Raw genomic sequence first — 27,095 nt, 5'->3', positions numbered from 1 at the left:
GGGGGGTACTGTGCAGCTTGCCTAATTTGGACTGAGTCTACTTTTCTACATTCCTATTGGCAGGTTTATGCAACTGTTACATTCTCGCCGTTTTCTAAGAAAAAGGAGTCATATACATAGTTACACAGGATGGAGGGTACAGTGCATTTTGTGCTGGCCTGCTCTGCCCTTTCAAAAACACCTTACAAATCTCACTGTAGACTGAGAATAATTTAGCCAGGGACAACGTAGTTGAGGTGCTCCAGTCCCTCCTGTTAATGCATGTGGTCTCAGTCACTCGTGGCTGAGAGGGATGGGTTCCTGGCAGCAGGGGCCTTGCCCGCCTGCATGACAAGGGGCAGGCCCAGAGCTGGAGGACCGGTGGCATCATGATAGAGCTGCGGTGATTGATTACTTACATGCCAATACAAGGTATGGAATCCATGAGATATCAGCTCTGAGGGTTCTTAAGATATACATACATAAGGAATCACAAATAATGGAGTCTCTACAAAGGGCATGTGAGAGTAGACCCCATCCAGAATTTCCCTCAAACTAACTGCGCAGAAGTCTGTCCCTAATATTTCCTTCTGCGTGATCCTTGTGAACATGCAACCGCAGTATGAGCTCGAGGTCTCTCAGAGGTTGACAGATGCTTGCATTACCTTTTTGTTGTTGTTTTCCGAGGCTCTCAGTATAGTAAAGTACTAAAATAATGACACAACAGAGTTATCAAAGTGGAAGAATATTTTAAATGCTTCCATGTGCACATTGCAATGCTGCACCCGAGCATGAAGGTGACAGAATGTTCCTGTTTTTGAGATAAAGTGTTGGTTCACAGGAAACGTGGGTGATTTATTATGAAAAAATGGGGCTGACGTTCTAAGCTCTGTGTGGTGAACGTTGCCTTTTTTCAATCCTGTCAGTATAGCCCTGGGCACGTATTTGGAGATAGTTGTCAAGAGTCTACATTTGAGGCCCTAAGTGAATGGGAAGCCCGGGCTAAGTGACCTCCCGTAGCCCATGCTCTCGAATTCCCTGCCCGCCCCATCAGAGAATGACATAAAGCCTGTCATGCTGAAGACTTCACGGTGTACATGAGAAAGCTTGAACTCCGAATCCTTGTTCCCCCTTTTACTCGTTGTATAACCTTACATGAGGTAGTTAGCTTTGCTATTCATAAAACGGGGCTAATCATGCTTATTTCACACAGTTGCTGGGAAGTTAGGAAATAGTGAGTGTAAAGTATCATCATATAGTGGATATTCAAGTATCAGATACCATCACCACCCACACAGACACACACGCTCATACACACACACACACACACTCACACGCATGCATCAGTGCTAGAGCCCCAAGTTCTGGTTTTGAAAATCTGTTGAGTTGTAACTAACTACACGGCCGACCTGGGCCCAGTTCACCTCAATGAGGTCCCCTGTGCAACCTCTACCCCCTCACCCCACCCCACCTGCCCTTGGGAATGAAGATAGTTTGCACATCCAAGCGGAATCCCTCATGCTGCACATGTGAGAACATTTGACAGAATGAGGACTTCCTAAAAGGACAGCGATACCCAAAGGGCAATGGAGCACGTACAGTCTACCTGGCCTGACGGTGCTCAGCCATGGTTCCGGGCCCTGCCGCTGGGAGAGACACACCGGCTGAGAGCTGACCGCACTCGGAGTTGAGAGTTTGAGTGCGATTCCTTGTGGTCCCTTGTGCCGGGTCTCTGACTGCTTGGGGAGGAGGGCTCCTGCCGGACAGGCTTTCCTGGCTCTTTCCCCTGGAGTTCTGAGACTGAACAGCGGTGATGCTTTGTGGGTCCCGCATTTCCTGGTTTGTGATGAAGGAACAGCCTCCTGGCTGCTCTCTAACCGCGGGCCCCACAGGTCACCTGTTCCTCATGGCAGAAGAAAAGGAAAATCATCACACACATTACAGTCATGTGATGTTTACAGCCAGCAACGTAGACTTTGAACTTGGGAGGTGCAAGGAGGGTGACTGTACCAAACATAGGAAGCTATGGCGGGGGGAGGGGGGGCGGCGGGGGGTCCCTGGCAGAGGGTCACCCCGGGAATAATTTGCCGTCGCTTAAGCCAGTCATTGCGGACGCTTTGTATTGTCATGGGAAAGGCTGGAGACGGACTGTTAGGCGGAAAGAGGCAGGATGTGACGTTGTTTATATATTGTGTGACACTGGTAAGTGGATGGACAAACTGAAACAAATCCTGGGAAACTCTTGAACCCCTAGCACAAGGTCAGGTTGCTGTGGTTAGGGCTGAACTTTTTCCCCTTTCCCCACACTTTATGTGCATATATGTGTGTGATTACATGTGTTTTTATACATGTATATTATATATAAATATATGCACACAAATATACATGTTATCTTTAATGAGAAAAGGTTTCACATTAAACATTGGGAAAAGATTGGAGATATTTGTGAGCAGGGCAGATGCACGAGAGAGAGAGGTTTTATATTTTAAAAGAAGACTGAAGACTTAGGCATACACTAAGGACTACACTTCAAAGTCCATCAGAAGACGCGTGGATTTTCCACTCTACACTGCAGATTTCTGTGCTTTACTGCAGGAACAAGGGTCTTTTTTCCTCTGTGGCGATTCTAGATATAAATCACGGCTTTGTTTTCCTTGGTTTAAGTGACATTCCTCTTTGATCATTCCTTCACACAAGGAAAAGATATTTCCTCGTGCGAAGTAGTGGTTAACTTCTCACAACCTCGGACAACAAAGGGGCCCCTGTGCGGGCCGCAGGAATTCCTCCCGGAGCACAGGGAAGGCCCCCGGCTGAACCGTGTCCAAGGAAGATGTTGCGAAGCTTGCAAAGCTTGTTGGGAGAAAGGAGCCCAGCTGGGGACCTTTTCTTTCTATTCAGAGGCTGGCCCTGCCTGGGGTGGGGGTGGGAGGGGACCCATAAAAGAAAACCCGAAAACAAGCCCGAATACATTTACAAATTACAAGGGAAAGTTAATGCTTGCAAGCAGTGTTGGTGCCAAGTCGGGCTTATCATATTTAGAACTTAACTCCACTTGGAAAGAAACTTTGTTTTTCTTCCCAGGGAAGTTAAAGACGGGAACAGAGATGGACTGGCCACTGTGTGGTAAAAACACCCAGCAAATCCCTGTCTGAGGATGAGCCAGGGCTTGGGGGCGGGCTTATAGTCCCCTTGGCTGCTACTCGTCACCCACCAGTGAGTCCATGTGACATGTTGCTACCAGTTATTATTATGAACTAGGAACCTCATCAAGTGGGGCCCGTAGCTTGGCATGCACGGCCCCTCCCCATGTAACCCAGCCCATCCCTGTGGTTTATGTCCCACCCACCACCCACAAACTCTCCCCTCCTCGCATCCTTTGACTCCCCCTTAGACACTGGGAGGGTTTCTAGAACATCCCATACCTGCTAGTGGGTCTGGCATGTCCTTGGCCCTCCAGTAAATGCCACTGCCCCTCCCCCTTCATCCTTTTCCCTTCTTTGCACAGAAATTCCCCTCCTATGATAGGTCCTTACGTTCCTGGTCCCTGATGGCTCCTTTAAGAAAACAGAGGTGTGATGAGAAGGAATGAGAGGCGAGGAGAGCCAGCTCTCACCATTGAGGGGCCCCTCTTCACCAGCCTATTTCTTTTTTATAATTTTTTTTTTTAATTTCAGAGAGAGGGAGAGAAAGAGAGAGCGATAGAAACATCAATGATGAGAGAGAATCATCATCTATCTGCTGCCTCCTGCACACTCCCCACCGGGAATCCAGCCTGCAGCAGGACAAGTGCCCTGACCGGAATCCAACTGTGACTTCCTGGTTCATAGGTCAACACTCAACCTGAGCCACACCGCTGGGCAACCAGCCACACTATTTCTTTTCTTTCTTTCTTTTTTCATTTTAATATATTTTTTTATTGATTTTTACAGAGAGGAAGGGAGAGGGATAGAGAGTTAAAAACATCGGAGAGAAACATCGATCAGCTGCCTCCTGCACATCTCCTACTGGGGATGTGCCCGAAACCAAGGTACATGCCCTTGACCGGAATCGAACCGGGGACCCCTCAGTTCACAGGCCGACGCTCTATCCCCTGAGCCAAACCGGTCAGGGCCAGCCACACTATTTCTTGAAAGTTGGAGATTAAGAACAATGAGAAGGCTGGCAGCTGCCATTTGGTGCTTCTGCCACCTGCTTATCCTGATCCATGCATTACCTGTACACTTCACATCTAAAAAGTACTAAGGCCCAGAGAGGTTGAGAGATTTGCTCATGGCCACACAGCCAATAAGTAGTGGGGCTAACATTCAAACTCAGGTACTTCTGAGTTCTCCAGGTCTTATCCCCGTCCCCTTTCCACTCTGCAAAGCTGCTTTCCCAGACTTCTGTCACCAACAGCATTTGCCCCCAACATCTGTGGGTGGCCAAACAGTCTCAGGAGATGTGAGAAATCCCCTTCCTAGCTCCAGATGGCCCACTTGAAAAGTAAATTTCTAGCAGAGTGAAAATTCCATTCCTTATGCAGATAACTTAGCCGGTTAAATATCAAGCTCTGTAAGTCTCTGTTTACTAATAGATCCATGGAATGTGACCCCCTCAGGCCTTTACTGTACTTGACTATGCTGCAAAAACACTATATCCCCATTTCAGAACCTCTGTTGGGGGGCTGGGTGAAAAAAGGGGCAGGGATTACGAAGCATAAATTGGCAGTCACAAAACAGTCATGGGGATGTCAAGTGCAGCCTAGGGAACATCATCATATTGTAAGAACTGTGTACTGTGCCAGGGGGTACTTGAAATATTGGGGAGACACTTTGTAAAATATATGATTGCTGTACACCTGAAACTAGCACAAAATGATATTGAATGTAAACTGTAATTGAAAAATAAAAATTTAATTTTTTTTTCATAATTTTTTTTTTTAAAGAACCTCTAGACCAGCACCATCCAATAGAACTTTCTGTATAAGGAAAATGCTCTAGGTCTACACCAGTGGTTCCCAACGTGGGGCACACGCCCCACAGGGGGGCAAATTTGGTTTTTAAGGGGGGGGGGCAATTTGAGAATGAGTTATTAACAGTGAATTTTTTTGCATTTCCTATGGTTCTAGGGGCCTCACATACAGTATATAAACATATATTGTGACATATTTATGCATTTCAGTTCTCTATTACATGTTTTAAAACTATTTGTTATTTTTCCATATCACTTCGTATTATTTTTTTAACAATTTCTTAGTGATTTCTTCCTCAGTGCTTCAACTGTCCTTTGGGTCTTTTATTTTTCTCCTTCATGGATGCCATGTTCGTTGGAAGCTTGTTTAGACCAAGTGCATGCATGGCCTTTAGGGCTTCCTCCCCGTGAATAGGAGTTCACTTTTTGAATAATAAGAATTATATATGTCACGGGCGGTGGGGGGCATCAGGATTTTAGAGATGCTCAGGTGGAGCATGGCCAAAAAAAAGATTGGGAACCACCGGTCTACACTGTCCACTAAGGTAACCACTAGCCACATGTGGCTTGGGGGCATTTGAAATGCAGCTGGCTGGTGTGTTCAAGGAACTGAACTTTTACCGTCTTTACTTTTAAGTAATTTAAATTAAAAGAGCCACATGTGGCTCGTTGGCTGGCAGTTCACATATTGGACTGCGCAGCCTTCGAGGACTCTGGAAGGTGGATTGCAGGTGCCCACATTTTTATAATACTTCGCCTATGAACTCACTTATATCCCTGGGTCATAATTGTTTGTTTTATGTTTTGGCTACCTCACTGGGTTGTAAACTTCAGGTCTTACTCATCCCGCTATGATCTTTTATGAGCACCTGGACTGGCCCACAGTGCTGCAAGTTGAATAATTAATGTAGGTTAAAGGGATGTGAGTTGGCATTTTCACTAGCATTATTGTCCTGGCTTTCTATCATCTAGTTTACCCTTCCTCGGGGCATTGCTGTTATGACTGGCTTGATTCCCAAATCTTCAAATGAAGCTCACTTTTTTAGCTGATTATTTTGGTTATTTGCCTCTAAATATTATTTCTCTAAGTCAGCAATTTTCAACCTTTTTCATCTCATGGCACACATAAACTAATTACTAAAATTCTGTGGCACACCAAAAAATGTATTTTTTGCTGATCTGACCCCCCCCCCCAAAAAAAGTATAATTTTTATTCATTCACACCAGAAGCTATTGTGTTGGCTGTTGTCATTTTTTAATTTGACAACCTAAGGGAAACGAGGTCAGTACCCTCCATTAAATAGTCAACTATTGAATGTTGTAAAAGTTCTTGCAGCGCACTGGTTGAGAATTGCTGCTCTGAATGAATGGTGGTGCAGGGGATAGAAAACTGCCCAGTACCTTCTTACTTTCCCCAACTGAACGAGCTGCCCTCACCCTGTGCACAATGCTGGCATTCTGAGACCTCTGGTCACCGTCATCCTGGGGACACTTTGGTCTCTCTCCTGTGTTTAGTGCTCAATTTCCTACTTCTTGCCCTCTCCTCCTGGATTCTCTCTTCATTTGCTTGTTACATCATCCAATAGCCTCCTTCCCAGGAGGGAAGATATATGGATGGATGTTTTATATATCTGAAAATATATTTAACCTACCATCTCACTTAATTGGTAGTTTGGCCAGGTTTAGATTGGTGTGTGTGTGTGTGTGTGTGTGTGTGTGTGTGTGTGTGTGTGTGTGTGTGTGTTTAATAAGTTTGGAATCATTCTGATCCCCAGTTCTGTGTTTGTATATGATCTGGGTTTTTTTGTTTTGTTTTGTTTTGGTTTGGTTTGTTTTGGTTTGGTTTTCTTCTGGAAGCCTGTAAGATCTTTACTTTTCTCTGGGAATAACAAATGGCCCTTTTTTCCATTTGTTCAGTGTTCTGTATACTTACAACTGAAATATCACAATGTTGTATCTTGGCTTGAGTCTATTTTTATCCACTGTGTTGGTCAGTTGGTAAGTAGTTTCATCTAGAAACTCGTGTCCTTAAGTTATGAGGATGTTTCTTATAATATTTTATTGACAAAGTTTTCCCCACCCTTTGTTTGTTCGCTCTTTAGAGAACTCCAATTATATGGATATTGGACCTCCTGGATGATCCTCTAATGCAGGGTTCCTCAAACTTTTTAAACAGGGGGCCAGTCCACTGTTGGAGGGCCGGACTATAGTTTAAAAAAAAAACAACTATGAACAAATTCCTGTGCACACTGCACATATCTTATTTTGAAGTAAAAAAACAAAACAGCAAAAACACCCACATGTGGCCCGCGGGCCGTAGTTTGAGGACGCCTGCTCTAATGTTTTTATCTTTTCTAATTTCATTTTCTATGTCTTTATCTCTTTTGCTACTTTATGTGAGATTTCTTCACCTTTTTCTTCTGGATTCTGGATTTAAAAGTTCGTTTTTGCTGTTTTGTTTTAATTTCCAAGAGCTTTTTTGTTGCTGTTCTCTGATTTTTCTTAATAGCCTTTGGTTCTTTTGGTTTTTTGTTCTTTTTTTTGTAAGAGAACGTTTATTTGATAAATCATAGAGTATAAAAAGTAATTCCTGAAAGAAATGGGCTTAGGAAACAAGTTATCAAGATACAGGAAAGGCCTGTAGAGCTTGGGAGTGAGGAAGCTAATGGTAATGTGCCTGGGACCGAGAGCACACTGGTTCCCCTGTCCTAAGGGTTTTAAGGGTGGCGATTTTTAGGGGAGGCCCCAGGGGGAAGCTCTCAATAGACTATTCCACAGTTTTCTATTCTTTTTGGATGCAAGTGACATGATGAAAATTATTATTGTCAATTGTTTTGTTTTCTTCTCCCTCCTCTTTGTTTCCAGAGGTTTTCTTGTTGATTGGTTGGTTGGTTTCAATCTCTGTCTCTCCTGTGAGAGACTTTCCTCAGAGGTCTGGAGAGGGGGAGAGGGCGGCTGCCAGCAATCCAGAATGAAGGGGCAGGGAGCAGGTGAGGGTCTCAGCATTTCATATTTACACACTTAACTACTTGGTTTAGGGTTCAGTACCCCTGCCCTTTGCTGTGTGTTCCATACTGTGTTCCGTGTCCAGAAACCCTGTTTTACCCTTTCCAGATGCTATACTTATATTCTTTAGTTGAGATGGAGAGTGGAAAGCACCTGAAATCCAAGTGCAGGAAAGGATTTAGGAACCAACTGCTTGCTTGCTTCCTCCCTTCCTCCCTCCCTCCTTCCCTCCCTCCCTCCCTCCCTCCCTCCCTCCCTCCCTCCCTCCCTTCCTTCCTTCCTTCTTCCCTTCCTTCCTTCCTTTCTTTTTTAATATATTTTTATTGATTTCAGAGAGGAAGGGAGAGGAAGAGAGAAATAGAAAAATCAATGATGAGAGAGAAGCATTGATTGGCTGCCTCCTGCATGGGGATCGAGCCTGTGCCCTTGACTAGAATCGAACCTGGGTGGGACCCTTCAGTCCACAGTCTGACGCTCTGTCCACTGAGCCAAACCATCCAGGGCCCAACTGTTTCTTAAAACACCTTCCAAACTGTCCTGGTTTTAGCCCTTCCCTCTTCATTCCCACCTTCATGATGCCTTTAAAGATTCTACGGTCTATTATTCAGCTAGTCCTTGGTTATCTACATTGCTGATTTACTAGATCAGTTACTGCATATTCATGGGCTATATATATATATATATATATATATATATATATATATATATATGTGTGTGTGTGTGTGTGTATGCATATATATATTTTTTTTTCAGAGAGGAAGGGAGAGGGAGAGAGAGATAAAAACATCAATGATGAGAGAGAATCATTGATTGGCTGCCTCCTGCATGCCCCCTACTGGGGATCGAGCCCGAAACCTGGGCATGTGCCTTTGACCGGAATCGAACCCGGGACCCTTCAGTCCACAAGCCAACACTCTATCCACTGAGCCAAACTGGCGAGGGCACATTCATGGACTTTCTGTTTTATCTCCTCTTTTGCTCTCTCTATAAGGTTATGCCCATTTTTTTTAATGGAAGGTGGCTGGATACATTTGTTCTCTCTGCCACTCTGCTCCCCATCCATCACGTCAATTCAGTAAGCTAAATGCTGAATTTAGGATCTCTCCAATACTGCACATGGTTCTCCTTCCAGCTTCCTGTTTATGGAACCACCATTCTTCCTGTCTGCCTGCCTCCAAAAATAAGAATATTTTAATATTCCTTCTTTTGTAACACAGATCCCTGCTTTCATGGATTTCTGGCATTTTTCCTCTTACAATTCAGTACATAGCAAAAATCCTACTTTGTATTCCTTTTTGAAGAAATAAAGATAATGAGATGCAATCATTGGAATCAAGGAACTTCCAGTGTAGTGTAAGGGGGGGGGGGGCGTAGAAATTACTAAGCGATGATGAGGACTATGATGATGATGATAACGTCGATGATGAAGATAACAAAAAAAATCTTAGCTAACCCTGTTGAAATTATAGTTTGTGCCAACCACTGTGCTAGATCCTCTACTGTTCTTTCACTTAATCCTAACTCCTCTCTGAAAAAGGTACTTTTAATTGTCATTTTACACATAAGGAAATAGGTACTGAGGCAACAAATTTTTTTCAGGGCTTTATATATAACACATACATAAACCAATGTGCTAAGAGAAACCAGGGACAGTAGAAAGTAATGTTTAACTTGAAAATCAATGAAAGCTTGAAAAAGTAGATTTCCAAATTGGTTTTTTCCTCTGGATTCCCTTAGATGGGACCACACACCAGGCTCTTTCATCTCTTCACTTAATTCAAAGTGTTAACCTTAGCAAGTCTCTCTGTACCTAACCCTTTTCGTGTTCCCTGATGACCACTAGCAGGTGAGGCTTTCAAATATATTGCCATCATGCTGTCATTCATTGCTCAACAACCTACTCTGTTTGCCAGTCATGTCATGTTTGGTCTTCTGGCCTGTTTTCAAGAGCCTCAGTAAGCTGGTCACGTATGCCAAATCCATCCCCCATATCCGCAACATGGGTCCCCTCCATTGTCTTTTTACACAAGTTGTATTCTTTGCTACCCTTTTGCTTTTTTTAATTTATTTTTTAAATTTATTTTTTATTGATTTTTAGAGAGAGGGGGAGGGAAAGGGAGAAAGAGGGGGAGGGAAACATCAATGTGAGTGAAAACATTGATCGGTTGGCCTCCTGTATGCTGCTGAACTGGGGATGGAACCCAAAATCTGAGTATATGCCCTGACAGGAAATCAAATTAGCGACCTTTTAGTGCACAGGATGGTGCTCAACCAACTGAGCCACACCAGCCAGAGCACTACTCTTTTGCTTTTACTAAAACTTTCCTCTTTGCCTAACTAATTTCTCATGGCCCCATTTCTCCATAAACTCTTTCTTGGCAGCCCAATCCCACTGGGATTTCTTTTTCTCCCAAGCTCCCATGATGCTTAGCACTGATTAGCTGTACCAGTCATTGGGTCCTCAACATGTACAACCCAATGTCATGTTAATGCTAGCTTGTCCAACAAATTAGTCATGCACCTAAGGCACCGGCAAAGCAAGTGTGCCCAAAATACTTTCTTTTGAAAGAATTTATTGTTTAAAAAAATCATCCTAGAGAAAAATAGAATTTCTTTGAAGTGTCTTTTTTTTATAGTTGTTTTTATTTTGAAACATGATCTTTTCTATGCTTAGAGCTTGTAAAATTCTTACTCTGTCTCTGGATATTGTTCATTTTTATCTTAGAAGGTTCTTGGGTAAATGGACCATGTCTTACACATCTCTTGAGTATAATTGTACTCAAGGTAGACCCTCATTGAACATAGGATGTTTTTAACATCATATGTCAATTTTTTTTAAAAGACATGCAATGTAAGTCAGGATGTGAAGAAATACAACATGTAGATAAACAATGTTGAAGCCAGGGCCCTTCCTTCCTCAGAGTTTACAGTCTAATGGAGGGAATGTTATATAAATGAATTACTATCATCCAAGGCATACAGGGAGCAGACCCATCCAAGAGGTTGAAGGTCCTATAGAAAGTAAAAGAATAGAGTAGTTACCTTTCGTTGGATTTTTTTTTATCTTCATGGAGGAAGTGGTGTGTGAAATAAGTTTTGAAGGATCAGTAGAATTTTGCAAAATATCGATGGGCATGGAGGCAAGCCAACTGGGGGAAATAACATGTGCAAAGGCATAGAAACAGAACAATATAGGCATGTTTAGAAAATAATGAAAAATCCAGATTGGCTGGAAATAGGTGTGGCTTAAAGAGTTTCAGAGGTAATGCTGGAAGGCCAATGGTGAAAGACCGAGAATGCTTAGCTGAGTTCACTAAAGACTGGTAGGCAATGCAGAACTACTTAAGGCTTCTTAACAGGGGAGTGGCTTGTAGGATAAGAGCATTTTTTTTAAAAAAATTGTGTCTATTGATAGTGAATTATTCTAATAATTGATAAATTGGTAAAAGTCTACACATTTGCTTTACTTTCAAATTCTAGACATCATTTTCATTATAAGCAAAGCTATTCTCTAAGTTATGTATTTTGTTAAAATATTTTACATGTGTTCATTGAAACTTTATTGATATGTCTCCAAGAAGCAAATGCCTTGAATTTCTTTCTGCTTAATTGAAACCTTACCCATCAGAGAAGAGACGTGTTGTCAAGTAATGTTTGTCAACAGTAACAAAGAGCAATAGCTTTGGGTTACTGAACAATTCCAACATGCCCAGCATGGGCTAAATTAGCTCACATGTTGTGCCATTTAAATCTCGCTGCAATCTTATTTCATAGAAGAAGTACTGAAGTTTGGGTAAATTGTTCATCGGATGGTGAGTGTCAGGAGCTGGGCCTGGTGACTTTCAGAGCTTGTCTGCCTGGCTGACTGTTCCAGATCAGGAACTCACTGCCTGGCCCCTCTGAGGAAACGCTCGCCCCTGTCACTTTGTTGATGCAACTTGGCTGTGACAAGGAGGCAACTTGCAGACCTCAATTTTCAACTTTTTTGTTGTTGTAGGAAGAGAAGTTAAACTTCTAGAGAAACCTAATGGACAATCTTCACAACAGGTAAGCTATTTTCTTGTTTTAATGCTGTGGAGGGGGGGGGAGGCGGGTGTCTATTCTTTCTACTACCCATTAAATTTTCAATTACTCAGTCTTTCACTACAGTTTTTATTACCGAAAACATTAAAACCAGTAGGCAGAGTAAACCCCAAAGTCTATATCTTTCTGGCACATTCAGGTTTGAGTAGAACTCGGTTTCCTTTTTACTTCTGTTGTTTGGGGCTACAGTTCTCAAACACATGAGACCCAACTAGATCTTCACCCTTGAAGATTTTCAGTTATTCTATCTCCCCAGGCAATGTGGGGTTTCTCCAATAAAGACCGTCCCTCCCAAAGAGTGATTCTTAAAGTATGTTCCCAGGACCAACAGCCTCACCTGGAACTTGTTAGAAATGCAGATTCTCGGGCCCCTCCCCAGTCCTGCTCAGTCAGAAGTCTGGGGGTGAGGCCCAGCCTCCCAGGATATTCTGGTGCACTCAAGGTTAGGAGCCAGGCCCTCGGATTGCAGACTTCCTTTCTTTTATTTCTCTCTGGGTCTTCTCCCCACCTCCCTTACCATTTCCGTCTCCAGCCCGACATGGGGACAGGATCTGTTGTCTAGCTTACTCCCGTGGGACCAGCCTGGTCTCCCTACTGGGGTCCTGACAGTAGCGTGTGCATTGTCCTTGTTTGCCTCTGCAATCTAGATGGTCAAGCTGCCTCCTTGATGTAAAACCTTATCTACCTTTATCTTGCCTCATTAGAGGGTGCATTTAAGAGAGCGGGTGTAAGAAGTGGCATCCCCGCCTCCCTGTAGCATTCCTGCGATCCTGAGCTGGCACTGCGTTCCCCCTGGGGTGCACCCTGGACCCCACCTGCACCCTTATCTGCTCACCTTCGCCCACAAGCCTCTTCTAATCTTCCCAAGGTTACTCGGGCACTCCCCACCTTGTGTAACATACGGTATAACATTTCAATATACCACGTTATTAGTCATGTCTTTATATAACTGTCTCCTTTTCTGGGCTGTAAACTCCTTCCAGATCCCTGGACTCAAGTCCAGTACTTGGCACATCATATAGATGCTCAAGACATGTCTGTTGCATGAATGGGTGATGGGGCCTTTAACAGACAGGGGAGATCTTCTGCCTTTTTGTGTCCTAATAACTGGCAGAGGGTCTAGCCTCCAGTAGGAACTTTACTCAGTCTTTTCAAAGGCAAAATCTATTTTTACTTTAATAAAAAAGAAACTTTGGGATCCCAATTCTGTACACCAAGGGTCCTCTACAGATATGGGACAGTCTGTTTTTTTCTTGTCCTCTATTTTAGGCTTCCAGCCCCGAGTCCACATTTATAAAAAAGGTGATTGGGTGTGATGCTGTGGAATCCAGGGGGGAGGAGCTGGGCCCTTGCACACCCCATAGGCTCCTTCCTCTCCCAGCCTCTCCCGCAGAATTATTGTCCACACATACAGGTGGGAGAGAGAAACCCAGATTCCCCATTTGGGGGTTGATGAGCAGTCATTGCATCAAAAGAAGCCTAAATAGAATTGCAGGAGCCCACAGTGGTCTGGCCAGACGACTGAATAAACCTCATGGCCAGCTTACAGGGGACACTAATTGTCTCAAATATTTACCACGTCACTCCCCCCCCCCCTTAGCTTTGCTACATGGCAGAACACCTACACTATTTATGCCCTAATTCTCGTGTTTCTGAGACCTTTCCTATACCAAGTCCCTCTCTTGAGATTACTGTAGATCAGGCATGTCAAACTCACAACCTGCAGGCCGCATGCGGCCCACAACGAATATTTTTGCGGCCCAGCCAATATAACGGTGTGAGCAGTTATTTACAATTATGTAAGGAAATAAGTCCCCTGTCAGGTCCAGAATTACTGACAATCACCTTGGGTCAGTTTTGAAAGTAATCACTGCGAACAAGGTTCCCCCCGAAGTAGGAAAGATAGTGGCAGAGAAGATATGCCAAGTGTCAGGAAAAAAATTTAATTTTATCATTGCTCTTGTTCTCTTTTATATACTATACTTTTCTAAATAAACCTACATTTCTAGGAAAATCAGAGTATAAACTTAAACCTTGTTTACTTGGCCCCTGTTAGCCTTTGAGTTTGACATGCTTGCCATAAATTAAATACTGTAACCACTATATACTGCCATCTGGTGGTGAATAGATAAAACCACACCTACCTGCTTTTTATTGTGTAATCCAGTGGACTCAGAAAACTGAACCTACCAAGACAGGTGATAGTAATACAATAAGAAATATTATATAATAGAAGTAATTACATATTACATAATCAGGAAATATTGACAATGAAGACAATAGCAACAGTGCTAATAATAACCACACTGTACCACTTCGTAACTTTTATATCCATTTACTTATCTATAAAATACTGGTTTCCATCTAACAGGGTTAAGTTAAAGTGAATGAATATATGAAAGTTCTTAAAACGGTACTTGATGCACAGTCAATACTGAAATTTTAACTACTTATTATAGTTATCAATAAGCACTGTCAGTGGGCCAGACATTTACAGTAAATGCCTTACATACTTTCATCTCATTTAATGTTCCAAGTGATCCTGACAAACAGGAACTGTTATCAGTCCCATTTTGCAGATTAGACAACTGATGCTCACAGAGGCTAAGAAATTTGCCCAGAGCTCACCAAGCTGATAAGGGGTGGAGGCAGAATTGGAACCCACAACTCTAAATTGTTCATTTAGCCACTCTGCTGAACTGCCTGTGTGGTGTGATGGATCTCCCACCCCACACATCTACCCCCACCCCACAGGGTGCCCTGATCTGGGTCCTCATCCCTCCCAGGGACCTTGCCGTGACACCCACTCTCTCCCCACCTCGGGTCTCCGGGGTGTGGGACACAGTTCCAGAGGAGATGGGCCGGGAGAAGGGGGCGGAGGGGAGCTTTCTGCTGTCAGTCAGGATCATGGGTCGGGTGAGTGTGGACTTGGGACCCAACACACCTCAACGGCAGCGCGATGGGGTGTTGGCAAACGGTTGAGCGGGGTTCCCACCTGTAAAGGGTCACGCTGGTGCCTGCTGGAGTGGAGTGCTCAGGACTCAATGAGGTAACTGTGCACCAGGCTGAGTTCCCTTCTTCCCGAGTCACTGTTGAGATCATTAGATTCGATGCGGAAGAAAGCCCTGGTGCGTGGACTCCTCTTGCAGATAAAGAAAAGGAATCCAGAGATTCACCAGCTTCCCCACATCTCCGGGGTTGGTGACAGAGCTGTTGCCAGGACCCGCATGCCCTACACCCGGCACAGACTTTAGGGGCTGCGTTCACCCAAACACCACATTACACATTCGCTTAGAGCACAAACACCACCAGATGATTAGGACTGCCATCCCGACAGCTGTTTTCCCCAACATGTTCCACAAAACACAAGTTGTGTTGGTTGTTAATAGTCTTCTATGGAACAAGAAAAGTTCTGGGCTCAAATAATTTGGGGAAGTACTAGGCTAGGCAGAGTGAATCGTTCCTTTTCATAACTATGAATGTGTTCATCTTTATTCTCTGCTGTGCCCAAACCTGCTTGACCAAGGAACCCTTTCTTTAGGGGGGACCCACAAACATATCCCTGCACACAGATGGCCCATCAAAGCCAGTTCTAGGTGATGCCAACATCTGTATCATAGACATTGGCTACCGCGAGTGCAAATATGGATCGTTTGATGGTGATAATAAAGGGCTCCATAGAGTCTCCAGGTTTCTCACAATCGATGAAGCTCAGCCTCTTTAGGAGAAAGGGAAGCACAGCAGAAAAATGTGGCCCGGAGAGTTTGCAAAGCCTGCCGGGAAAGGAGGAACTGGCTCTGCTGAGGAAATAGATTGGGTAGTCAAGAATGTATCTCCCTTTGCCAACTGGAGATTCAGCGCCGTCTGTGAGGGGGGGCAGGCAGTCTTTCCTCTCGTTTATGAAGCACCTGGTAGTTACTTTCACTCATTCCCCTTTGAGTCTGAGAGCTCAGTATCCAGACTCGGCTCCCTAAATATTTGTCGACTTCACCTGCTGACCAGGTTACGTGAGATCCCAACTATTTTCTATAAACATTGGCAAGTTGGGTTTTCAACACGGAGCTGTACTTTCCATGTTTGATTTTATTCTGTCTCTCTTCCAAGCACTTCGGCTCCGATAAACTCTAACCACTTCCCAGCAGCTGCTCTGAAAGCTCGCTGAACGGAACCCCTGAAGCGGAACATCCTTGACCTTGGGATCACACACGGGAGGTTTGGCTGTTTCCTGGGGAGGTGGGGGGCGGGGGGAGGGGGACCAGGGTTCCTCCCATCTGTCTCAGCTCTTGCACTTGGCTTTTCCTTTTGGGCCACCATTCAGGGCAGTGTGAGATTTGATCATAGGAAGGGTAGACTCTCTGCAGCAGGCGTCCTCAAACTACGGCCCGCGGGCCACATGCGGGTGTTTTTGCCGTTTTGTTTTTTTACTTCAAAATAAGATATGTGCAGTGTGCACAGGAATTTGTTCATAGTTTTGTTTTAACTATAGTCCAGCCCTCCAACGGTCTGAGGGACAGTGAACTGGCCCCCTGCTTAAAAAGTTTGAGGACCCCTGGTCTACAGGAATAATAACTTCTAAAATTCCATATGGGTCACTCACTCATTGGCACAGGGCACTTCCCAGTCATTGCTTTGTTTGAATAACGAGATGAGGTGCTCCTTAGTGTGAGCTGGCCTGGCGGCTGGGTGAGGCATTGCCTATGAGGGGCCTGTGTTTAGTAGGGCAGCAGACAGCTGACAAAACCCCAGCACTAGACGCTAATTCCCTCTTTATACAGGGCAGCCAGAGGACAGGAACTATGCCTGTGCCTTCGAGGTGCCGGCCTGGGACTGCCTGTTGAGGGCAGGTCTTCAGTAAATACTTAGAATGACAGCTACGTTCAGAAAGGACTGTGGGATTTCAATAAGCTTAACTACTGTCTCAGTTCTGTTCCTGAATTTTGTTTTATGTAAAATTTTATAATAAAGTTATTTAAATTAAAAATAAAAGAATCTCGCCCCGGCCGGCTTGGCTCAGTGGATAGAGCGTCAGTCTGCGGACTGAAGGGTCCCGGGTTCGATTCCGGCCAAGGGCACATGCCTGGGTTGCGGGCTCGATCCCCAGTAGGGGGGCATGCAGGAGGCAGCCGATCAATGATTCTCTCTCATCATTGATGTTTCTCTCTCTTTCTCTCCTCCCTTCCTCTCTGAAATCAATAAATATACTTTAAAAAAAAAAAAAAAGAATCTCCACATACCCTGTAACCAGAGTCCCCAAATGTTGACATTTTCCACACAGAATATATTCTCTTTTTTCTACACACACACACACACACACACACACACACACACACACATACTTTTTTCCTGAATTATTTTAACAAGTTACAGATCCCATGCTCTTTACTCCTAAATACTTTTACTGTGTATTTCCTAAGAACAGGGTCATTTTCTTATATAGCCCCAGTACAGTGATTCAAATCAGGAAGTGAACATTGATTTAATCCTGTTAGCTAATCTATACAGGCAGCCCTTTCCCGCCGGGGGAGCCTTTTCCTATATTCCCTTCACTTCCTGGTGAATTTTCAGTCGATTTCTGTCTGCTTAGCAAACTGGTGGCTCTCCCCTCTTGTCCCCTCTTCCCACCTCCACCCTCTCCGCCTTAGGAAACAGGGTTTTCCAGCAAGGAGACTTGCTAGGAACTGATGGGACATTGTCATGTCCATCTTCAAGCACCGGACTGTGTAATGGCCACACCAAACACCGGACGGAGTCAACCCCCACCGCGGCCTCCGGGAGCGGGCAGGTGCCAGCGCCGCTGGGCACGCCCCCTCATGGTGTTTGCTTTTCCCCTGTGTAAACGGGAAGGATCTGCCCTTTGCTTCTCTGTTGCTTTTTTTCTACTCCACAGAGAAAGCACATTTCCACTCTGCTCAGTCATAAAGGGCACCGGACAACTGGTTTCTCACCTGTGAGCTAGCTGTCGCCAAAGCGGGGCAGAGAAAGCATTCAGTCTGCCCACTCTCAGCTCAGTCTTCCTCTTTGGGAGTATTTTTCCCATTTGCATCCACGGATCACGCAGGTAACGGGTGTTTCCTTTTTGCACCCAGCAATGGGAGGACGCCTTCCTAAAAGCAAGGTATAGAAGTGGCGGTGACATGGAAAGAGAAAGAACTTGGATTTGCAATTAGGATTCATCAAACAAGGACCAATCATTGTAGATACGGGCAGGCCGGGCTCGGCTGTAAATGCCTTAGTCCCCACCCTTTTTAGCAGCCGTCACACAGCCTTGGACGCTGGAGCCGGTTTCGTTGAGCCTGGGGGAGGCTGGGAGCATGGCCCTCGGCCGGGACCAGGTCTGCAGGAAGCCCAGGTGGTGTGCCCTAGAGGGGGCAGTGGGAGGAGAAGCCAAACTGGAAATTTGATCCCGAAAGGGGACAGTCATCGAAACATCCTTCACAATTACGTGCTTTTGAAGAAAAATATAGATCCTGTGGTTTTCCTGGGGGAGTGGGAGGGGGTCTTAACAGCCACAGGTGATGACGTGTATATTCTGTAAGAAACAGGGAGGTGCTGGCTCTCGCGTCAGGCTGTTAAATCTCAGCAGTCATTGCATCACGTTGCTTATGTTGCTTATGTGGCCACGGCCACTGCAGCAGAGGGTGCGACAGACCCAGCCTGGCCAGGGCTCCCCAACGTGGACCGAGTCAGTCTCCCCGTCGCTAGGAACACAGGGTGTCGCTCAAGATGTGCCTCGGCCTTCCTGCCTTCCTCCCTCTCAGAAGGAAACCTCCCCCTGGACAACTCTTGAACTCGCCGTCCTAAAGTTGACCTCCCTGATACTGTTCAGTGATTGATATTTTACAGTTGCTTCAATCACGTTATTCTCACCCACGGTCTGCCCTCTCTCAAACACTTAAAAACCTTTTTTTTCTTTGAGGTTTTTTTTTTGGGTGGGGGAGGGCTTTCCTGGCCGATTTTTTTTTTTTTTTAATAGAGACCAAGTTAAACAAAGGTAGTGCTAGCATGGATGGGCAGGATTTCAGAGCAGGGTGTGGACGGGAAGGGGTGAGGGGAGGACGGGTTGGTGGAGGACAGGAGGTGCACGTGGCACTTTTCATGCCATTTGTCCAGCTAATACATGAAATATTAGCAGAAAATGGGCATGAAGGGGGAGCAGGGGCCAGAAACAGAGCCCGGGGGTAATTTATCTGAGAGCGCCCTGAAGGAGGAAAAGCTTGTGCACACATTTCCGGGCTAAGCTCCCAGGGGTTTCTCTGCCTGTCCGTCCTCTGTTGCCCTTGGGGTTTGTGTCTTTCAATCGGTGCCACGTTGGTAGAAATATACCATTTGGCTCTTATTGCCAGAAACAAGCCTTACTTGGTGCTATTAATGCTCTTGTGCATCTGTGTGTTATGGCCACTAGATTACATCTTCCTTAGGTGCAAGGCCTCCATCTTTTTTTTTTTTTAAGCGTGCTGTATCCAAACAGAGCTGAATAATAAGCAGATGCTTAGTATGAATATTAACTTGTATAATCCCCAGCAACACCATGTTCTTAGTACAGCTGAAATAGCTGAGGCCCTGAGTCACACAGCCAGTAAGAGGCAGAGCTGGGCTCTGGAACCAGGTAAGCCAGGCCACTCTCCCCATCTCAAATCTGTGATCACAGCCGCCCAGATGTGTTGGATTGGTTGGTTTGGGTCATATGAGGCAGCATTCACAAGTTGCAGAGGTTAGGATGTGGCTGTTTTGGGGGTGGGGCATTTTTAGCCTCCATAGGAGGTTATTTGTGGATTTGACTTATCAATGTCAACCTAGTCCCTTGTAACCAACCAGCCAGTCTGTACTACTGAGAAAACACCAGGTGTTTTCTCTATGGGTAAAGGCTTGTGAAGCAGCATCCTGGGAAATTCTTCCGTGACTGGAGGCAGTAACCGCATCAACAGCGAGGGATCTCTCTCTGTTTTAAGCGCCCGCGTCATGTGGACACAGAGGGATGGGGGCTTTGGCTTGTCTTTGAGAAGGTCGCAAATATTAGAAATGGAGAATGACTCACTCAAAGGAAAGACCAGAACAACGTTGTCGGTTTCCCATGCAGAGAAGGTTTTATTCAGAGGGCAATTTGCAGGGGAAAAATGCCACCTTGGGAAAAGGCAGGAGACACTGGGCAGGTGAGAAATGGAAGAAGCACAGACCTGAGGCCACCTGCCACCAGGAAGCCCACTTGAACTGCGGGAGTGGAGTCCACGAATTGCGGCCAGCATCAGCCCAGCGATGGGAAGGGCGGAGCAGGAGCAGGTGCGTCCAGGTGAAGCTTGTGATGATGGCCCGGCTCTCACCTCCTCGGGTCTCTAACGTGGAACACGTGGGTCAGCTGCTTCATCCTGAAGTCCTTGAATACTTGAGTAGGTCATCCCTGGCACGGACACCTCCCCTCTCTCTTACATCTCCTGCTGCCCCCTGGTTAGGCTCCCGTGTCCCCCAAAGAAGGCAGTAGAATAGAAAACATACAGGTCTTTTCAGTCCTGCCTTTCTCTCCCCACCGTTCTTCAACCAGTGTTTCCTCATTTGCAAAATGCAAATGACATACGAAACTCCCAGGGTTGGGGTAAGGGTCTGGCACAGAGACAAGTATCAATGAATGTTTGAGAGCTCGGAACCTCGGAACCGGTGATTTCCGATCCATCAAGGCATTCCAGGGCCTCCCTGGCCCACATGTTATTTTTCTGCCAAAAATTGTGACTCCACTAACTTGTGAGTAGCCAGGAAAGAAAAAGCAAGCCTAATTGATGTTAAAATGTTATTCACTGTGTTTTCTCCCTTTTATGTTTTCTTTTCCAGATGATAACAAAAAATAATCCAGATGGGGTGCAGGTGCTGTAAAATGATACAAAGGTAAAGTTGGGGGGGAAATACCTCATTCGAATGGAGGAAGTCAGGGTTCCCATGGAGGCCCACCCTCTTAAAGACCCTGCGTAGATTCTGCATTGATCAGTTGGGGCTTGAGCAGCATGGCCAAGAAATTAAGAATTTGGAACTGCTTTGATGTCATTTTAGAGGACATGTGGCCTAGATATTAAAACCCCCTTTTTTTGTTGTTGTTCCCTTCTCAGAGATGTTGGGAACTCCATCATTCTCTGAGACTGAATTTGGTTTGGGCTGAATTTACATTTCTCCAGGGAGTAATGCAAAGCAAAGCTTCGGTTTTGGTGGATGCCTGAAAATGGCATCACTGAAAATAAATGGCCCTAGTCACATATGTGCTTTTAAATTTTTTCCAGATTCTATCCCAGAATGTGGGTAATAGGAACAGAATTCTCTGTAAAATAAAGGGGGGAAAATTAACTAATGATTTTGCTCCCTTAGCAAACAAATTTATGTGTTATCATAGTTCTATTCCATATCTATCTACATATACATATGTATTATTACCCATATGTCAGTATATACACAACACATACATACATGTGTAAATGTTACTCCACTGTAATCATAATGTGATGTCACACTTCACAAACAACATTTATTATACGTATCTTTCATGCTAGTCCAGACTTCATATTTATCCTTTTGATGACTGTATAATATTCCATCGAGGGGATGTACCATCAGTACTTAACCAGTTATTTCCCTGATTCTGCACATTTCTTTTCTTTCTATTTACTTTTTTTTGCTTGTTTTTAAATTCCATGAACTTTGTACTTCTTCCCACCGTCTTTTGAATCTTTTCTTAAGATCTATTTCCCGTGACAGAACATTTTATGCCGACTATATCTATTTGATGTAGACACACATACAGGCTTACCTAAGTAACTAAACACAGGCATTAACAGGAAGAGAAGAAGCAGAGCCTGTAGTAGAAATTATTAATAATGGAAGTCAGTGATGAATAAAGTGATGAGCAAATAAAGTTCGTAACCCGCCTGACTGATCTTCATTATTCTCGCCCCCAGCTATCTCTTCGACCCCGTTCAAGTGCCCTCCCCGGGCTATGTCAACGAAGTGAGCAGCTGCAAGCTGGATGAAGGGGACACCGTTAAATTAAAAGGCAAACCGAGCGGCGAGGTCCTGGTGCATAAACATGACCTTCAGAGGGAGGGCCTGAGGAGGACGGGCAGCAGGAGCAGGAGAGCTGGGCCGCAGGAGCCCTGCTGGCCTCCCCAGGGGCCGCCCCCTCCAGGGGACACGGGCGGGGGGCCCGGTGCGGAGAAGACTGGTGGTGCCGTCAATGGCCTTGGGCCCGCTGGGGACCCTGGGCCCCCCCAGGGTGGCACGGGTTCCTGGGCCAGTACCGCCAACAGCGTGCCCCCAGCTCACCCCTTCCTCGAAAGGGGGGACGCCGGGGAGACGGACCGTGCGCTGCGGGCCTCGGGAGAGACCCGAGTGGCCGGGAATGGAGACTCCAGAGTTTCTTCGGAGGCTGAGGGTCCTGCCGTGGACGTGCCGGACCATGTCCCCCAGATACCAGCCCCGGACTACCCTCCACACCGGGGCTCGGCTGGAGACCACGTGGACCCCGGAGAAAAAGGGGAGGTTTTCCAGGGCCATCCCGAGGAGGAGCGCCGGGAGGAGCCGGGGTTGGACCTGCCCTGCCCCTCCCCGGGGAAGAGAAGCTGGGGTTCCTTAAACGGGGCCGTGGCCGCAGAGGTCCTGAGCGTCCACCTGAAAGAAGAGGACCCCGCCCCGGCCGCGCCGGTGGCCGACTGGAGAAACGGGTGGGAGGACGCCCGCGGCCTCCCCGGAGACGCGAGTGGGGAGGCGGAGGAGGAAGACGCGGAGGTGGCGGAGGCCCTGGCGGCCCTGGCGGCGGCCACGGCCGGAGAAGATGTGGACGACGTGGATTAGGGGCGGGGATTTGCGCGTGCAATGGAGCTGGTGTCACCAGGGGCGTCGGGGTGTGAATCTGCAGCACGCGGTGCAGCCCTACCCGTTGTTTACAGCCAGCCTCGTGCTGACGGTGCGCCCCTCCATCAATGCGGACGGCGCCCCTGTGGAGACGGCCCATCCCTCAGGACACTGGGACAAAAAGCAGAGCGGGCCCTGGTGCCACTGTCTAGAAATTAGCCTCTTCGGCAACCCCCCCCCCCCCCCCCGAGTCCCCACAACATCTGGTGCAGCTGTGCTTGAGCATTCTCTCAATCCCAGCGCCCCACCCCAGAGCACAGACTCCTGGATCAGTCTGTTTGTCGTTGTTTTTGTTGTTAATCCTCACCCGGAGATATATTTTCCATTGATTTTTTAAAGAGCGTGAAAGGGGGGGAAAGAGCGAGAGGGAGAGAGACATCCATGTGAGACACATCCATTGGTCGCCTCCTGCAGGCGGCGAAGGCCAGGATCCAACCTGCAACCCAGGTACATGCCCTTGACCGGGAATAGAACCTGTGAACCTTTAGTGCGCCGCCAGCCAGAGCCACACCAGCCGGGGCTTGACTGTCAATTCTTTATCTTGCTTTTTTGAGAGCCAAGCGTTGGCCCCCAACCTGGAAGAGGTAACTACCCCACTTAAAGTGCCTACTGTGTGGCCAGAGCGTGGCCTGCATTCAGGGACAATCACCCAGGGAACTAGTAACTAACCACTTGTTTGACAGGCGGTAAGCTCGGTGGCATTGAGGGAGGAGCTCAACAATGGTTAGTCGTTGGCTGTGATATTAAGGCACCTTGACCTTAACTTTTTTATATTACTTTTTAATCTCCTTTGGGATTGGGGAGGCTCGTCAAAATAATTGTTGAAACTTCTTATGTCATATTTGGGTTTGAAGTTTATGAGATTTGGAACAGTGAAGAGATATATAGAGTATTTTATGCCATTTAATGCCTGATTCTGATTAAAATATAACAACCTATGTGGTTGCCTGTATTAATTCAATGGCGCTTCTAATATCCCCAGATGGAGTGTCAGTGAACTTTGATGGTTGTTGTTTGTGCGTTTGTTTTTCGATTTAAAGAGCCAGACTTCTAAATCACACTTGAGGAGGAGACCAGGGTACTTTGCTGAGAATGGCTCTGGCTCTCTCTGTCCTTGGGGTTCATTCAGATTCTTGACAACATGACTACCTGTGCCTTAAGGATAAATGAGTCCTCTCAGGGTTTTCACCTTCTAATTTACAAAAACAAGGACAGCCATTCTGACATGGCTCGATGGGGAATTTATAGGATGGTCAAGACTATCCAGAAAAATGTAAGCATGGAAGATGCTTTAGTTTGGTATTTCATAACAGGTTCTGAAATCTGACTGACCTTGGTTTGATTTCTGACTTTGCCATGTGACCTCGGGCAAGTAATGTATCCCTTCTACTTGCCTCTCTGTTAAGTGAGAATAAGAATAGAATGTACCTGTAAAGACACAAGGTTATGCAATGCTTAGCATAAAGCCTGGCAAACAGTAGGCACTCAGTAAAATAAATCTTCTTAGTTAAAAAACCTCCTTTAAACAAATTTTTACATCCTCACAACTGAAAATGTTAATACTGTGAAGTATATACAATATCATCATCATGCATTTTGGTCGTTATTTAACATAAAACATGATTTCTGAGCGTTCTGGCATCTTTAAGGATGGTACCCTAAGAAATAAAGACATACATTACCCTGGGTTTGTATGGTGACAAGCCACCTCTACATACAAGGTTAGTCAGAACCTCTAAAAGATAAACTGTTGGCATCGTTAATGCATGTGTTTGCTATTGTGTTTAGTACACCAAATGCTTAATATTTCAGAGAGGTTCCTTCAACAGTTTCCCACGTGCATCTGCTGGGATGAGGTCCAGCTGCATGTGAGAAATGGCTTCTAAAGATAGAGCTTTATTTACCTCTTATGTCACAAGTCTGGAGGTAGCATTTCGGGCTGGTAGGGCGTTCCACGGTATCAGTGGCACATCCTCCTTCTATCATCTTGGCTTCCTTCTCAAGATCACTGTGTGGCCCGTAATGGCTGCTGGTTGCTTTCCATGTAGGGAAAAGAATAAGGACAGCCATTCTGACATGGTTCACTCCCTCTCTATTAAGGACCTCCCAGAAGTATAATCCAGCCTTCCTACTTATTCCTCGTTGGTCAGCATCAGTCACTTGGCCACACCTAGCTGCAAGAAAGGCTAAGAAAACGTAGCTTGAGTTTTGAGGTCAGCCTTCAGTCTTTGCACATCAGGTCTTCAAAGCACAAGAACCTGGGATAGAGCCAGTTAGCAAGAGGTTAAAATTGTATTGGCATTTAGTATAACACAGAAGAGGTTTACGTCTTTGGTCCAGAGGAAGGAGGACTGGGCAGCTACAGCTATCTCACCTCCCCCGTGGCATCTCTATCAGAAGGCAAAAGGAAGGAAATTCAGATGAGGGGGGGAGGGGAGGCCTTAGTCAGACAGCCTCTTTCCCTTGCACAGAAACACACTTCTACATATGTACCTGGTTTTCCATTTTTGGGCTGCTGTCGATATTTCTCCATGACTAACAACCCTGCTAAGTGTTAAATATTCTTTTTCTGCAAAATAATTGCTTGAAAAGGTTAACAGATGACCAAGAATTTCAAGTTTTTTGGTGGTTGTTTTTTAAGCAATCTGGCCCCTTCGGTCTTTGCCCCAGTGTCTAGACTCCACCAGAGGATGTCAGAGCAAGTCAAGATCTTTAGGTTGGAAAAACACTGCAGACTTAGCTTTATCCACCGGGTTGTCTAGCAGCTGCCTGGGCGTCCTGCTCTGTGCCGTGTCTTCCTCCTGGAGCCGGTGCCACGGCTGACCAGAAAGTATGCCGACAGGCGTGAGCCTGTCCAAAACGCTCTGGACCACGTGAAAGCTCAGACTCACTCTGAATGTCAGGCCCCGGCCAAGGTGAGGAGTGGACACCACGCACAGTTCATGATCTCCGCAAACCGCACCAAGTGGGTATTTACCATGCTAAAGCTTGATTTAAAAAAAATAATAATTTTCTGTTGTTGAAAGTATTACATATGTCCCCTTTTGAACCCCTTTCACCCCCTCCAGCCTGCCCCCACCCCCTGCCCCGGGTCTTCAGCACCCTATTGTGTCCATGGGTTATGCATATCAGTCAAAGACCGGTATGCATACATGCATAACTTAAAGCTTGATTGTGAATGAAGATCAAACATATAGGCTTCTTGAGCTAAGGAAGTGGTATTTCTCTTTGTACCGGAGGAAGTTGAACTATTATAATATGAAAGTAAATCCTTTCTCCTGGTTTCCAAGGTAGACAGTGGCACATTGTTCTGTCTAACCAGATCCCCAGTAGAAAGAAGGGAATTTGAGGCTTCTCAGCGCTCACCCATGTGTCTGGGCTGGTAGTGCTGGCCATTCATCTTTCCCTCTTTCCGCCTCACCCTGCCTCTCATCCTGTGCACCCTCACCTCGCCTTTTGAGTCTGATGTTTAGGAGGCTTCTGTATTTTCTGCTTTTAAGCATTTTTGGAATAGTTGATATAAAACAAGGATAAAATATGACCAAGAGACCGGAAGGTAGACAAAGAATTTCACTCACCTCCCTTATCAAAACTACACAGTGCAAACTAACAGCCGTGAGACAGTTGGTGGACAGGCTGATTGGACTATTTGTTTCTTGCCACTTTATAAGCAAAACCATAAAATTTTCTTATGACATTAGTTACCAACTTTAAAAAATCCCACAAAAATAATTGCATTTTCAGAATGAAAAACATTTTCCTCCTTTTTCATTCTTCAAATAGTCCTAAGGCTATGGAGAATGGTGTGAGTAAGCCTTGGTACTTACATAAACAAGGAAGATTTCACAGGTCAAAGAGGGTTGACGGTCTCATCTCATTAACTAACATTCTCTGTCTTAAATGTTGATGCTTAGAAAAAAAAAAGTGGCCCATTTATGAAGCCATACGATCATAGGCTCTCAGATTTTCATGACATCAACCATGAGCCAGGAGACAAACCAAGGACTGTTACAAAATATTAAATAAAAGTTTGTAAGAGAAGTTATTGCAAGAAAAACATCGGCAAAGACATTTCAAAATAATTTGCCACATAATACAAATAGCGATATAGAAATCTTATTCAGCAATAATTTCTGGGAGTCACCAAGTTACAGTTTTTGGCTTTTTTTTTTTTTAAACATATTTTATTGATT

The 27,095-nt window shown here is 45.5% G+C and overlaps 1 protein-coding gene across 10 annotated transcripts in view; it reads left to right on the top strand.

The window, feature by feature from the left end:
• The window catches only part of PGCKA1 (PDCD10 and GCKIII kinases associated 1), a 74,631-nt gene extending 47,536 nt beyond the window's left edge, over window positions 1-27,095 (top strand). For 7 of the 10 annotated variants that reach the window (XM_079796769.1, XM_079796767.1, XM_079796764.1 and 4 more), the window contains 3 exons: window positions 11,933-11,982; window positions 20,839-20,892; window positions 21,951-27,095. In XM_079796769.1, coding sequence (XP_079652895.1) covers window positions 20,861-20,892; window positions 21,951-22,842 — 924 coding nt within the window. In that variant the 5' untranslated portion in view covers window positions 11,933-11,982; window positions 20,839-20,860 and the 3' untranslated portion in view covers window positions 22,843-27,095. Of the gene's footprint in view, window positions 1-11,932; window positions 11,983-17,235; window positions 20,296-20,838; window positions 20,893-21,950 lie in introns of those variants that run through there. The other 3 variants (XM_079796765.1, XM_079796773.1, XM_079796772.1) reach the window with 2 other exon arrangements.

This window comes from Cnephaeus nilssonii (genome assembly GCF_951640355.1).
Source record: "Cnephaeus nilssonii genome assembly, chromosome: 1".
Classification (NCBI taxonomy): Eukaryota; Metazoa; Chordata; class Mammalia; order Chiroptera; family Vespertilionidae; genus Cnephaeus; species Cnephaeus nilssonii.
Note: the sequence above shows the minus strand (reverse complement) of the source record. Positions and strands in the feature narration are given on the sequence as shown.